The sequence below is a fragment of the Protopterus annectens genome, chromosome 1.part1 (genome assembly GCF_019279795.1).
Source record: "Protopterus annectens isolate FY-2018-M chromosome 1.part1, PAN1.0, whole genome shotgun sequence".
NCBI lineage: Eukaryota > Metazoa > Chordata > Ceratodontiformes > Protopteridae > Protopterus > Protopterus annectens.
The window spans coordinates 211,295,480-211,311,920 of NC_056726.1; the positions used below are offsets into that span (position 1 = coordinate 211,295,480).

Below are 16,441 nucleotides of genomic sequence, written 5' to 3' on the forward strand. Positions count from 1 at the left end.
AGGGTGTTGGGTTGTACCCTAATATTTTCCAGTGTATCAAGAAATTAGGAGTGCAAAACCTGGGACATGGTGGGGGATCTGTAGCAAGTTACAATTTGGATTGCGGTCTTGCCCAGAGTTAATTGCACTTGGATAATCTCAGATGTATTATGCTGAGCAAATAGCCTGGAGGTGTGGATATCCTTAATGAATATGGACACACCTCCACATTTAGTGTTTCGGTCCAGGTTAGGTGACCGAAAGGTGTGGTATGAATTATAGCCTGGTAATGCAGGAGTGTTCTCTGGAGCCTTGAACCATGTCTCTGTCACTGCACAGATGTCGATGTTCTCCATTTTAAGGAGTGCCTTGAGTGAATGGATTTTGAAGTTTAGACTTCTATCATTGAGTAGCATTACCCTCAGATTTTGCTTGCTTGTACCTGTTATGGTGGAGAATTTGTCATTTGAACCTTGCCTAAAAAAGGCACTATAGGGGTGGCAAGAGCCTTAGCCAGTATCGGGAATCCCAAGGTTGACTAGTGCAGGCCATCTCTGGTAAAGCATCGTGGTTTGTCGATCATGTCATCCCAGGCAGACAGATACTGGATCCCCTTAGAATGACACCAGAAGCTTAGCCAATTGTTGAAGTTGATCATTTTGTCCTTGTACTGTGGTATCAATCTGGGTGATGGCAGGATGCTACTCAGGGCTAGGGTCATACCTGCCTGGACTATAAGATTAGAGAGCTCCTCCATATCTCTTTTCATGTAGTCCAGGGAGGTACGTCTCACGTCATTCACACCAACATGGACAATGACAGAGTCATATTTGTACTTGTGGCGTGACCTGATTGCGTGTGTTATGTGGCAGATCCTGGCACCCGACAGGCAGCTGACAGTAACTTTCTCCTTGTTTAGCCTGGTGAGTGGAACATCAGTGTGCCTGACTATAAAGTCACCTATGACTAGAGTGTTGGGTACGTTGTTATGCCTTATGGGCTGTGGTTGAGTGGCACACTGAGTTTGTGGGCTATGTGTCATTTGGGTTGTGTTTGGGGGTGGAAGTTGCATATGTTTCTGCTTTGGAGATCTCTGTTGCTTCAGCAGATTTTTATTGAGAGCCTCCATGAATGTAGGTGTGTGTTTTGTGTTGCTATGTGTGTGTTTTGGTGGTGTAGGTTTTGAGGGACTATGTGATGAGTGTGGTGTGGTGCAAGTTTACCTTTTCCTATTGACTATCTAGTCCAGTCTTGGGTGAAGAGAGCTTTGCTTCCAGTTTGGCTATATAAGTGCATCTCTCACAGGTTGTAGTGTTGGGTGGTAGGAGGAGAGGGTTGTCTGTGTACATGAGACAATTGCTGCATTGCCCCAAGATGCTCAGATTCATCAGGTAGACAGGAGAAAACACTGGGGGCTGACCCTTAGACATGCCTGGATAGGTGCTTATTTATTAAGTACTAAAAACTGTTTTCCTCTAGACAAGTGAGGAAAGTTGAGTGTTGTAGTAATTTGTAGCTTATTTAGTGCTTACAACGAGTTCTGAACAAGTGCTGAGCTCAAAGAAACAGATTTGAGTGCTAAAACTAAAACTGGCTAGTTTTAAGGGAAAATTTGAAAAGAAGACTTTATGGCACCGGGAATAGTTTAACACTAGCTAAGCAGTGATTCATAAAGTGTATTTTTTTTAATAAAACAGTAGCAAATGAGCAAACTGATTTAAACAAATTAACCAATAAAAAGCTAAAAACTGAGCCCCGTTCCAGCAGTCTTCGATCAGACAAGTTCTAACTGCACAATCCTGCCACTAGGGTGCAGGGGAAACCTTCTCCAAAAAAAGATGGTCTGGATTAGTGCTCAAATTATACAAGCAAAGCTAGATTCAGCAGGTCTGAATTTAGTCTATGCTACAGCAAACAAGGTGTACCAATTTCAGAAAGAAACAGTTCAAATAAACAGGCACAATAAGCCTTTAACCAGAAACTCCCAGCTCAGAAGGGCAGAATCTACCCTCTCCTCCCACAAGAGTGCAGACCACACCTTCTTAATGTAAAATAACTGGCCCAAAGCCCAAGTGCTTAAACCAGAACTAATACACTTTTAGAATAACAGACGCTAAGCCTTCAATCAGCAACTCCCAACTTAGAAGGATGTAGGCTACCTGTCCTGCCACAACAGTGCAGACCACAAACCTTAACGTAAAACAACTGGTCTGAAGCCTAAGTGCTTCAACCAAAAGGCTTAGAATAACAGTTACAATTTAATCAGGCTACTACCAAGCAGTAATAAATGCAGCAGAATAAATACAATTGAGTACTTTTAAGAAGAGGCAAAAGCAAAATAAAGTGCAATTTTTATTTTTTAGTAAAGTGCAAGGAGAGAGGAAGGAGGAGCAGAAGAAAAAAGTTCAAGGGATTGGCCTTCTCAAATGTTCTCTCTGTATTAAGTAGAGTGAACACCAGACTGGGAGGGGTGTCCCAGATCAAATTTACAGTAGGATCGGGCAACTGCAAAGTCACCAACTACAACAACACCACAAGAATAGGGTGGGGGGAGGGGGGAAACTAGTTACAGGACAGATGAGAAACATAAAACAATGCCAGAAAATATATAAAATAATTCAGTCAGGCAAACAATAATTCAGTCGGGCAAAATTAAGACAATGTAGAATGATGAAAGGTTAAAATGCCAAGAAATATACTTATTAATCAGTGATATATTTTCAGATTGTTGGAGAATCACACCAGCTGGAACGCCAGAAGATTCCAACAGTGTATGCAAGAATTTACAAACAGAAACTATTTTTAAATCAGCAAGCCTTGAAGCAATCAGATAATACAAAAGCTGTTAGACCAGTTTTATAAACTCAACCTCAGAAATAGGAGGAAAAATGTTTCAGGACAGATGAGAAACATAAAACAATGCCAGAAAAATATATAAAATAATTCAGTTAGGCAAGCAATAATTCAGTCAGGCAAAATTAAGACAATGCAGAACTCTGAAAGGTTAAAATGCCAAGAAATATACTTATCAATCAGCAATATATTTCCAGATTGTTTGAGAATCACACCAACTAGAACACCAGCAGTTTCCAACAGTGTATAAAAACACAAAGTATGCATAATGGCAAAAATAAGCAAAATTTAAGTTCAGCTGTATGTGAGTTTGTATGAGTGGGTCGAACTTCAGCCATAGTCTTTATTAATTCCATGCTTTGTAAAAAGAAACTTGTGACATCAAATAGAATGATTGCAATAATGTATGATGTAAGTGTAGGGCTCGTGGTGGGATTTATTCCCTCCCAGCAACAGTATTTGACTCTTGGGCATCACTTTAGACCAATGTTTGCCCACTGAGAGTAAAACCCATCATAACCTGCCCTACCTATGGTCTGTTGCTTAAGCATTCTCTTGTCTATAAAAATGTCTAGATGATCAAAACTCAAATGTGGTTAGACAACATTATCCAGACACTTACACAACAGCTTTTATTTCACAGATGCCATCTTGTTTCTGTATCTGATATTCTTTCACATGTCTCAGCAACTTCTTTGGGGCATCTTTGGACACTTCTGTACAACAGTTAGTGCTGACACTCACAGCTAGAAGGAAACAGAGAAGCATAAGTGATGTTTGTATCACGTGTTTATTCAGTTATGCAGACTTACCCAGGATTACAGAAAGTGCTGGAAGGTAAGGAAACTAGTTTGCCTAGTCTTCCTCCTAACTGACTTGTTAACCAATTGTCTTACCTTTTCCTGTATTCTATTACAGCTGTTTTATGTGTGCCTCCTGCATTTTTGAATTGCACTGCTGGATATGGTTTCACATATTCCTCAGAAAGGCTGTTCTCTTCATCTACAAATATATATCTGAAACAATTCTTCCTAACATAATCTCTGTGCCCAATTCTGATTGTCTTTCTTGAGTAGTATGTCTTCATTTTACTCTAAAGTAAGTTACTCTCTTGGACTTTATTAAATTCAGTGTGTTTCTGCTTACCTTTTTTCAAAGCTGTAAACATCCTTTCCTTAGTCACAATTTGTAAGTCTTGCCTCTTGAGGTACAGTTCCTAAACCATTTTAGTTGACCATCTGTACACAGTTTCCATTCTGTTGGTGTTCTTACTGATGTACAGTCTCCAGAAGTGCATGCAATACATTGGATTTAGTCTCACCAGCTATATAAACAATTGAAAGGTAACATTTCTATATTTCTGCTGATGCCCCCTTTATGAATCGCAGAGATTTCCCTTAGCACCATTACTATTTTCTCATGCTGAAAGCTCACCTTTAGATCATCTTATATAATCTCAGATCACATGTTATTGGTGAAAACAAATGTAATTGTTTAGGGACACTGGCAGACACATCCATACCAATCGACTCTCATACAGCTACCTATTCTTTTTAACCGTCAGTGCCAAATCTGCTCTCTATTGATTTATTTCTGATAATAGGATGAGAAGTAGGATTATTTATACATCTTTTTCATTTAGTCTGCTTTTACTGCTGCATATACCCTTTCCTGTAAATAGTTAAATAGCTTTACCTCTAAATGTTCAATATCTACCTGTAACAAAGTAATGACATATTCTTACCATTGTCATTATATTTTAAGACCTCCAATTGTTTGTTGCGTGATCTCTCAAATGTGTACTTCCTTCTCCCTTTATGATAAAATCTACTACTAAACTTGAATTCCATTTTCTTCTGTTATGAGATTTGTAAAGTATATATTTGGTTGTTTCATTGCTCTTGCTTGCCTGTATGTTGTCTCTACCTCTATAGATTGGTTTGTGGCTGAAATGTGTCCCTGGTCCAATTCACTTCCCTAGTTAGAAAATGTTAAATAAATGAATTATACAAGCACTGCTATTATTTACTTTTGCTGTCAGTATATCTGATTTAATTAAGTACATTTCCATGTTTTATAACATTTATTAGATATAGCTGGTTATACCTTTATGGAGAGCATTGATTCTTTAACCAGGCTTCTCAGTCACCAGTGGTCTCTCTATTTCCCTGGAGGTGCCCCTCAAGAGAGATGTGGGGATACTGCAACCCCCCCCCCCCCAGCTGGGTGACTTAAAGCTGGAGTTTGTGACAATATATTAGGTGGTTGCCTCTGTGGGCTTATGATTTACAGCAAGAAAACTTTTGTCTATTTGTGTCTATTTATGGAGAATGGTTAGCCTTGAAGACTGTGGGAGTCATGCTTGATAGAGTGCCACCTACAGACATTAATTCTGTGAGAGACTCCATTGCTGATATGGGAAATGATCGTGATATCTAGGGTAGCATTATCGGGAGACTGTTTAATTGTTACTGGACCTCTGTGCTAGTCATGCATTATTTATAATGAACACCATGTTCAAAAACAAGGATGCCCAAAAGTATGGTATTTGTTACCATGGTACCTTGGCCAAAGGTTGACAAATGCTTTTGTAGTTCTGTTTTCAGACAAGAGGCTATATGTTCTGGGCACTTAGGTCAAGAGAGATACTTGGCTGTCATCTACTCACCATTTGGATTGCCTGGAAGACCAAGACCAAGAGGATGGCCTAGGGATGCCTAACAGATGTTTATACAGGAGATTAGTTCAGCTAAGCCTTCTTTAAGAGTGTTTCCAAAAAAAACTTGGCAAGTCATGGACACAGAGTCCAGATGGACTCTGTTCAAGTTAGAGGTCTTCTATACAATTCTAGTGGGAGGAGGGTTTCAGATTTACCTGATATCTGCCAATAGGCCAGGAAATCAACAGCTGCAACTGTCGCTGAAGTGAAGACCTAGATGTGTGAAGAGTTTGGAAATGCCATGGAGAATGGCTATCAAATAGCTTAAAACTGATTCTGGAAAACCATCTTGAGACTCAGGAAGGGTAGAGTTGAAACACTGCCCATGCTGTTTTCAACAAGATAAGAGAAATGATCCCTCATTTGGTGACATTGCAGAATGGTGGAATGATCAATCTGAGGAACTCCTGAACCCAGTGGACATGGACTGTTTTGAGCATGTATGACAACAAGCAACTAGTGGGATTGTATTCATTTTATAGATAGGGTCACTGCAAGAAATAACCAAAATAGAGGTAGCAAGACTGTGGCAATGTATGAAATCCAGTCATAGGTTCTGAAGACACTGAGTATTGTTGGAATGTCTTCATTAATATAGATCCATCTGAAGGGCAGGGGCACTATCTCCACAAAATGGCATGGGGATCCCAATTTAAAAAAAAAAAAAAAAAAACAAGATGATGAAAGAGTGTGTTTCAGGTACAGAGGGATCAAGCTCATCAATTTATTTATTTATTTATTTATTTATATTTGTTGACCGGGAGTGTCCGACTGGACGTAGGTCCATTTTCAGCAAAGGCCCGGGGAGAAAAGCTCCACAGTTAAAATAAACATACAGTAGTTACATTGGATTACATAACGATTAACAATTTAACATAGCAATTACTTACAACATATTTACAGATGAAGAACATAGTACATCAGTAGACAACTAAAATCTTTATCTGTGAAGTACATAACAGACATTAACAAATGTTACAATAAGAAGTTCCTGCTGTATAATATTTACTAGGCTTATGAGCATCTGATCTTGCTATAATCAAGGTAGTTAGTGGAGTGGAAAGAAAGGTAGTGGTTGGATGGATGGATTTCTCTGGAATATTCTTTGATAGGGTGCTGGAAAAGAAACTTTGCCCAATAATTAAAGCTCTTATTAATGAGAAACATGCTAGATTCTGACCTGGCCAAGAAGCAGTGATTTACTTGGAGGAGCTGTGGGAGTCCATCAGTATGGTTATCATGCTTTCGGTGGACCTGCAGAATTCATAAGGCAGTGCGCTCTGAAATATCTTGTATGAAGAGCTACAATAGTAGTCAGTCCCAGGAATAATGGGTCATGACGATGGCTGTTTGCACTTGTAGGGAAGTTTTCACTTTTAAGTAAAATATGTTTAAGCTGCATTAAGGGTTCCACAGAGGGTTGGTCTTGCCTCAGTTTCTGTCCTCCATGAGTTTAATTTGCAGGACATTAAGTTGCAGCTAAACTTTGGAGAGCATCATGTGTGAAGTAAAGCTTGAATCTTTTTTTTTTGTTTTCAGATATTGCTGTCCTGTTGGTGTCAAGTAGAGGCAGTTTGTAATGAGTGCAAAGTGTGTGGAGTATCACAACCTCCAAATCAGATAGAGGTCATGGTTCTTTCCTGCAAAAGACCAGATTCCTGTGTGTAAGTGGCAAAGCAGCAGCTACCCCCAATAGAGGAGTCTAAGTATCTTGTAGTGTTCACCATGAGTGAGGGTCAAAGGGATCAGGGGACTGACTATTAGATGGGTGCAGCAGTGGCCATACTGCACATCTTGTGCCAGACTGTGTGTTTAATAGGATGAAGTTATCATTTAGTAAACACTGACTTACTGATCAATGCCCCCATCCTAACCTTTGTTCACAGGCTTTGGATAGTGACTAAAAGAATGCTGATATAAAAGGTGGCAATGAAGTTCCTTCTTTTCATTAATATTACTCTGAGTCTGGGATATATTATACCTCAAGTCATATATATGCTGATATTACTGATTAATGCTCACTTGTAAAAACATCCAAAGTGGGAACATACCTTATCCCACTAAATATTTATCTGTAGATGAACATCCTATACTTCAGTTATAGCTCATTTTATATTCACTGTTTCATTTGCACTCTTACAACAAGCAAAACTGATGTATTGTGCTAAACGTGAGGCATTATAACCATGTCAGGTCATGGGAAAATCATGCCTCAATCCAGTTATTTTAATAAACACTAGGGGAATTTGATATTAAAAAAAGAAAAAAACACAACAAAATCATCTGTACGGGCAGACAGAGAAATTGACATCACTGTATGGTGAACTTTAAATGGTGATCCATGGTGTACAATATTTTGCATTTGCATGGGACACAGGTATTTGATGAGACTTACTATTGCAGCAAGTTTTTATGCCATTAGTAAATCACTTTCCTAGCGTGTGTGTAATATTGAATATATGACTGTTGTTCATTTTCAACTACTGTCAATAGAATGGAAAGTTTCTTTGTGACTTTTTTAAGAGAATACATTTCAATGGTTGTGAAAGGAGTACAGAGATATATATGATTGGTCAATATATATTCCACTAGTCTTATTTCAGTTTAATTAGGATTTTTATCATCCTTTCGGTATATGTTCTGATGACTTAAATTCCTTTATTCTATTTTTGCTTATTTGTACATCTTTAAACTCTACTTCTTGATGCAATGATGAAATATTTTAATAATGATATTACAGTTTGACGTGCCTCCTTCCTTTTGACTGCTGAGGAATGTAATACATATTACCACCTTTAGCAGGTGAAGTGATGCCGTCACTGTAGTAATCTCGTCTGTTTTATTGCATCTGTAAAAAGGTCTTGCAATCATTTACCTGTATAACTGCCTGCCTTCTGTGATTCTCTATTGTCTGTATTCGCTTACACACTCATGACATTAAAAAGTTATAGGGTATACGATTAAAGTGAGTTTTGCAGAAGTAAAAGTAGTTTGTCACAATACAATCATCACTGGATACCACCAAAATATCAATTGCATAAATCACATTTACATTCCAATGTTTTGCAGGAACTCAGGAGACATACTTGTATGATTGAGTTGTGAACTTGTCATTGATTAAATAAACTGGAAAGGGGACAGGTATGAAGAACTTGCTCTACCCATAGTAAATATATGTTTTACGCTTTAATCCCTATACTGTATCCTTAAAAAAGATATATCTGTCTAGCTATCTACATATATATATATATATATATATATATATATATATATATATATATATATATGGAGAAAGAGACAGATTAGTTATAGATATGTTTATATGTATAGCTGAAACACTTGATGTTTTAAGGGGTCATTTGCATATATCCCATAGGCTTCCATTACAGGAGGTTTAAGGTATCGCACAGTGAACACTCTACCTTGGCTGGGTTTTTCTAACAGTTCTAACTGAATGGTTTGTCTCTGTACCTTTTTTTCCCTTTGTTTTATACATACGTATATGTATATATATATATATATATATATATATATATATATATATATATATGGGTACCTATCAAACCATTGACAACTTAAAATAACGAAACTGACTCCACCGACAACTGAATTAACCGACAGCGCAAAAATGGATGTTTACAAGGTAAGGGGTGTAAATTTGCTACTCAAGCCTACCATGGTTTAGGAAGGGTGGCAGTGTCATGCACACCACACACACACACACACACACACACACACACATTTTAAAAAGTATTGTTGTATCTTATCACTCTGTATATTCATCAAAAACTAATAGGTAGAAAATCATAAAAAGCTTCTTGTAGTTTGTTGTGGAATGTCATTTGCTATGGTATGAACACATGTGGTTTGTTGTCTAGTTGGATTTTCTTAAGCCAGGATATAGGTTCATAGTTTCATAGGTAGGTACTAGGCTATCGGCCCTAGGGCCCATACAAGCCTAGCCAAAAAATGTACCCTGACTTTCGCCACCCAAGAAAATTATTTTCCTGTGCCCCTGTTGAGCAGAGCCACAGAAGTGATCCCCAGGGTGAATTTCCCATTTCCCATCCAATCATCAAGATTTTTCTTGAAGAGTGCTAATGAGGAGCTCTGTTTGACATAGATAGGTAGTCTGTTCCAGAGTATGGGAAGTCTCTGGGACAGGAATCTATCCCTCCAGCATGTTCTGTTTATTGTAGTGACAAGGTTTAGGTCCCTAGAGCATGTAGCTCTGAGGGATTGGGATTTCTTTAAGTGGAGCATGTCCAACAGCTCTTAGTTAAGGATTGCTGTTCTATGCTGCAGATAATGTCCAAAACACCTTAAATGATTAAACAGTTTTAATAAGAAGTCCAAGGTTTTGTAGAAACAGAATCAGTAGCAAAGTTTGCCTCTGTCCCCCCATCAGTAAATCAGGACATCTCCATCACCTGCCCCCTCCTCTTATCTCCAAGGAGCAAGCCTTCACTGCCCTTTCAAAGGCAAAAAATACAGCCTTCATGGGACCTGATAACATCCCAGGCTGCATCCTACATGAACTTTGGCAGTAACTTGCACCATCATTAGGCACCGTATTCGACCAAAGTCTAAGTACCAGCTTCATCCCAGTCGAGTGGAGGACAGCCACTGTCATCCCTTTGCACAAAGGTGAAGTGTTCACCGATCCAGGAAATTATAGACCCATCAGCCTAACTAGTATGATCTGCAAGCCCATTGAACAGATTATCATGGATCTCATTAACAAAGACATTAGCAACCTCCAACACTTGATCCCACACAGTTTGGTTTCATGAAGGGGAGATCATGCCTGCTAAATTTGGTTGAATTCTTTGAAACAGTCACCAAAGCCATGGGTGAGGGGAAGACACACCACCTACATTAACCTGGCCAAAGCCTTCAATACTATTCTCCACTCGGGTATAACAGATAAACTCTCTGAACTAGGCATCAATCCTTATGTTATCAGATGGGTAGAAAACTGGCTAACTGATAGAACCCACCTAGTTAAAATAGGGGAAGCCACCTCAAGCAGTAGACCTGTAATGAGTTGTGTATCCCAAGGGTCTGTTTTGGAGCCTCTGTTGTTTGGGATATATTTTTCTGAGGTGCAGGCCAAAACCAGTGGTCTATGGCTGATGAAGTTTGCAGATAACTGCAAGCTGGGTGCTGTCATTAATTCCCCTAGTGATGTGGTCATCCTCCAAGAGGGTCTTACCCAGACAAATGATTGGTGCCAGAAACATGGCCTCAAACTGAATGCCAAAAAATGCATCATCATCCCCTTTGCTGAGAGTGACATCCCCACAAATTATTACATTAATAACAAAGTCATAAGCATGCAATCAGTCATGAGGGACTTCTGCACCAAGATTGATAGCAAACTGACTTTTGACCACCGCATTGCCTCCATTGTATGGAATGCTTTCTACGTGGCCCACCTCATTAGGAAGTGTATCTCATCCAGGGACAAGGAGGTCATAACATTCCTGTATTCATCCCTTATAAGACCCATTATTGAATACAATGCCCCTTTTGGCATGTACCATTACAAAGCACATGTAGCAGCTGAAGAGACTACAGAGGTTCCTCACCAGGAGAATTCAGGGCCTCAAACATCTGCACTACACAGATAGGCTAAAAGGCCTGTCCCTCTACTCAGTCTCATATAGACTCCTCAGAGGTGACCTCTGTCTGGCATACAAAGCTATCTCAGCCCCACCTTGATGGGACTGCTGCATATCTGAAAGTCAAGCTCCACTCGAGTAACCTGCATGCGTGACCTCAGTGACATCAATAGGACTTGGTTGTGACAGATTTGTGTCCCAGAGACTCCCCTTCTGTGGAATAGACTCCTTCTCCATGTCAAGCAGAGTACTTCATTAACCCTTTTTAAGTTCAACCTGGATAACTGGATGGGGAAAGAAAATACACCCCTAGGATTCCTCCTGTGTCCCTGCTGTACAGGGACATCGGGTGCTGACTTGTCTTAACATGGGCTTAATTATTAGCTAGGCTTGCAAGGGCCTCAGGGCCAATAGCCTAGTAACTTCCTATGATCCTATGATCCTCTTCATAGCCTTTTTATACAGTGTTTAACTCTAGTATAAGACACTGTACCTTGCATTTATCTTTACTTTGAATGCAATCTGAGTTTGAGCTCTTGTCAGCTATTTGGTTAATCAATATGCTTTCAAACATCAGACAAAAAACATTAAAGCAAGATTTAATTTCTTTTGTGAGGCAATATTTAATTTCTTTCCTGCAGTATATGCAGTCTTTAAATTTACTGTTTTGCACAATGGTTGCTTTGTACTATGACAGATAGATGATGGCAACAAATTAAATTAAAATGATCATTCCTTATCAACAATATTATGTTGTTGTAAAGACCTTTTTAGGTTGCTTCCTATTTAAAGTCTTTTGTGTATTACAAAGGTAGCAAAATGTGTTCTGTTACCATGAAGGTGATACTGCTATGGGGATGAAGAAAAGGTGAAGGTTTCTCTTTCGGCTGGGTCACTGTCTAATCCAGCAAGCACTTTACAAGTTGCAAAGGCAGCAGTCCTAGCATAAGTAAGTATGGGAGAATTGTTCATACTTCCCTGTTTTAAAATGTGATTGCAAGGATGAAGGCTGTGTGCATACCAAGACAGCCATGAGAAGTACTGACCTCTACATCTCTGCTCATCCATGGGCAATTATCTTGTAGTGGCCCCTGCTGAAATACTAAGGACAGATTCTTCAATAGTGTGCAGCCAAGAAAGCAGTTCTGTAAAAAGCCTTACAGGGATCATTATCTGTAAAAGACTGATATGACACAATCAGGAACATACATTGTTGCATCAGTAAGTTATAGTATTGAAAATTAATGAGGTAACAAATGATGCAACATTTCATGGTGCATACCCATCTATGGAGAGGCCTGCAAGAGACTACATTCACAACTGTCAGATTTGCAGCACTTTGAAGAAAAGCAACTTAAAGGACAACAATGGGGTTCTATTACTAAATGCTCAACTTCTCTGTCTTTTTTCTCCCTGTTTACTGTCACTGCTATGAATAACAAACAATACAGCATTTAAAATATTTTAAATTGACTGTTTCCCACAACTAGAACAGTACCTTACTGTACTGTGGTGGTTTCACTTTCTAAAATTTTTTGTCCCACCCTGTCCCAGTCTCCAATTTAATGATGTCATCAAGGTCACAGAATGCAGGTAGTTTTTTGGTAGTTTCCCTCCCCAAACTGACATCACCACTACTGTCCTAAACACCCACCCATGCTGTGATGTCACAGCTCCCTGGTCCTTCCCCTACCCATACAGAAAGTAAAGGCTAGAACAAAGAAACAGTACATGAGTCAAGTCTCTGAACTGTAAATCACAACAGGTAACAGCTCAAATTACCCTTAGCACTTTGACAGCTGTGGAAGTTAGGTGTGAAGAGGGATGGGATATGAGTCAAAGCAGTACAATTCAGGCTTCACAAAAGACTGCAGTTTAGCCATTCTAAAAAGAAGCAGCAGTTAAAGGCACTTTGAAAGCCTGTTCTGTGGCATTTGCACTGTTTGTGTTAAACAGTCACTGAACAGCGTGAAATGTTACTTAAAACTGACTGAAAGACAACAGTGTATGCATATAAAATCAATGCAGTGACAGAAGTTTTAGGAAGAAAGAGGCCTGCGTGATGTATTTTTTTACAGACAAGCACTGCATTGTGGGATACCTAGAGGCAGACTATACAATCAGAATTACTTCAAGATGCCAGACCCCATGTGGTCAGACTCAGAAACTATGTATAGAAATATTTAAAAACCTGTAAATAGTCCCAGAGTGTTGTTAAAATGTAGGAAACACCAAACCATGATGAAATAAACATGATTTTTGAGTCTGTGGGTACAGTTCTCCTTTAATAATTATTACCATTCAAAAAATGTCCAGTCTATCCAGATGTCAGATAAATTAAGAAACCTTATAAGACAGGAAAAACAACCAGTTTAAGTCTGCAGCTTGTATACACATTTTTGTTATGCAACTAGAAATGAAACAAGAAAAATGGATAGTTTACTCTTAATGCTCTGGCTTCTGCCTTCACAGGGTGACATACAGTACGCCATATAAATACTGTCAGAACCCATTGGTAAGCTAGATTCTTAAAGATACAAACTTCACAAAATGTTATTCTCACATCTCCAGCAAGCTCTTGTATTTTTACCTTTGTCATTTGTTTAGTTTGCCCTATGTAACATTTAAACAGATTACAGGCACATTTAATAGCATGTTGTTGTTGTTTGTCTTTTGACTTTTCCCGGTTAGGGGTCACCACAGCGGAACTCTGGTCTGCTAATGATTGGCAGTAGATTTTCACAAACGCTGAGGTGCCAGCTCGACGTCCAACCTTCAATGAAGGCACGACCCATTTATGCATGTCTTTCAAATGCCACCCAACCACGGGGAGGACATGCAGGCTCTACACAGAAGGCACTCCCTGCACTCCAGCCGAAAATCGAACAGGAGAACCTCTTGCTGTGAGGCAACAACGCTATACACTTCTAATTCTTTTACAAATATATGTCTTGTTCAACTTAACATTTTTACCTTTTATATTAACTGTACAAGTTTTCAAAACCTAAAAACACACACTGCATTTTCTGTATTTTTTTGCATACCTACATAAGTGCACACAGGTATCTTTGATAACATTTACCTTATAGAACAACATTTCTCCTAATATTAACCAGCAATGTTTAAAGGCAGAATAAGCAATTATCAAAAGCTAAATAGAGATAGGTAGGACAATAAGATACAAAGATTTTTTCTTGCTACAGAATTACAGGGAGAAAATCATGTGATATGAATGTAGACAATCTGTCTTTATATTTTTCATATGATTACAACACTATGATATCTTCTGCTGAAAAAGGTAGTAACAGCTGCTCTGTCTCTTTTGTCATATAACGCGTTGTTTCAAAAGACCATACAAGTATATGTGTCTTTAAGAAGCTAGTTACCAATGAGTTCTAATACAATTTATATAGTTTATTGTGTGGCAATAAAGACTATATCTTCTCAAGAAGGCTAAAGCTGAAGCACTGAGGAGTAAGATAGCAATCGTGTCTGTTTTATTTCCATTTGCCAGACAGAAGGTGTATTTAGTTTCACTATTTTGTGAAGTGCATGTGTAAGTCTTCTGACTGCTTCACTACATTTACTCTTTAGGTTACATGCACTATATCTAACATATGTGTAAGCACAGTTACATGCACTGTTTTTAACATACATGTAAGTACAGTTACATGCACTATATTTAACATACATGTAAGCATAGTTACATGCACTATATCTAACATATGTGTAAGCACAGTTACATGCACTATATCTAACATACGTGTAACCACAGTTACATGCACTGTATCTAACATACGTGTAAGCACAGTTACATGCACTATATCTAACATACATGCAAGCACAGTTACATGCACTATATCTAACATACATGCAAGCACAGTTACATGCACTGTATCTACCATATGTGTAAGCAGTTACATGCAATATATCTAACATACTTGTAAGCACAGTTACACGCACTATATCTAACATATGTGTAAGCAGAGTTACATGCACTATATCTAACATACATGTAAGCAGAGTTACATACACTATATCTAACATATGTGTAAGCACAGTTACATGCACTATATCTAACATACATGTAAGCACAGTTACATGCACTATCTCTAACATATGAGTAAGCACAGTTACATGCACTATAACATATGTGTAAGCACAGCTATAATCATAAGTGATACATGTCAAACAGGATTAACTATGGACTGTAAGAAAACAGCATTAGTGGCAGACATAGAAGAGGAACTTTGTAATTCAGATTTTTGTCTGATTACATTAATTCATGAGTTCAAGGTTCTGCTTATTATATCAATAAAATGATGATTTGAATTATCAGAACTGTGTGCACCGTGGCATGCCTAAAACTGCATTCTTCCACAATGTATAATCACCACAGTGTTAGCATGCTTGGAAATCTGCTTTTGTGTCGCTCCTCAAAAGATGCCTAATATACAGATAGATTTTTTCAGCCATTAATATACCAACAAATGAAAAAACAAAAGAAAGAAAGAAACATTTAAGGAGTGCTATCAAAACATTATTTCATGAATCTGGGAGGTATTCCACCCACTTACAGCATACTTCTTTATTATGTCTCTTAAATACTCATTAATAAGAAATTTAGCTATAGTGCAAGAAAGCTCATATACAACAGAATTCCTGCTGCTAATATTGACACATTTTTTATTTATGTTATCAGTCATTTAGACAATGAAATATATGAGCTATGAATCTGCATGTCATCTATATGTGTGTTCACAAATATGTTAAGATGTTTTACTGATTTGTTGTGACTATTCCTACTGTATGTACACATTAACCCAATGGAAGACTGTAAATGCCATCTGTGGGAGTTCATAAAAAAACCTGCCTTTCCTTCTCTCTTTCTTTTCTTGTCTTTTTTCATTGAAAATCCTCTACTGACTTCTGGCACTGAAATGAGGGACAGGGAGATTCCAAATGGAGTGCAGTAGGCCAGGAGGTATCAGGGAGCATTGGTTAAGTTCCAGGTTACGTAATTGGAGAATGAGCAAATGAATGAAAGTATTGAGTGCCCCAGGGGCTATTATCAAAACTGTTCACAGTGTGCACTATCTGTGCATGTGTGTAACATGATGAAACAACAGCACATTACACCAAAAGAAAAAATTAAAAAAAAGTCCATCAGACTGTTTAGCCACCTCCGTATTTTCCAAGTAATTCTAGTACTTCAGCCATTCGCCTTCTACTTGGATAAAGGCAAATGGCCGAGGTACCAGATTTA

At 38.4% G+C, this 16,441-nt stretch overlaps 1 protein-coding gene across 1 annotated transcript in view; it reads right to left on the reverse strand.

The window, feature by feature from the left end:
• LOC122804368 (C-C motif chemokine 28-like) overlaps positions 1 to 16,441 on the reverse strand; it is a 36,165-nt gene that overhangs the window by 18,364 nt on the left and 1,360 nt on the right. The window contains exon 2 of the mRNA XM_044074188.1: positions 3,455 to 3,578. Within this exon, the coding sequence (XP_043930123.1) occupies positions 3,455 to 3,578 (124 nt within the window). The remainder of the gene's footprint in view (positions 1 to 3,454; positions 3,579 to 16,441) is intronic.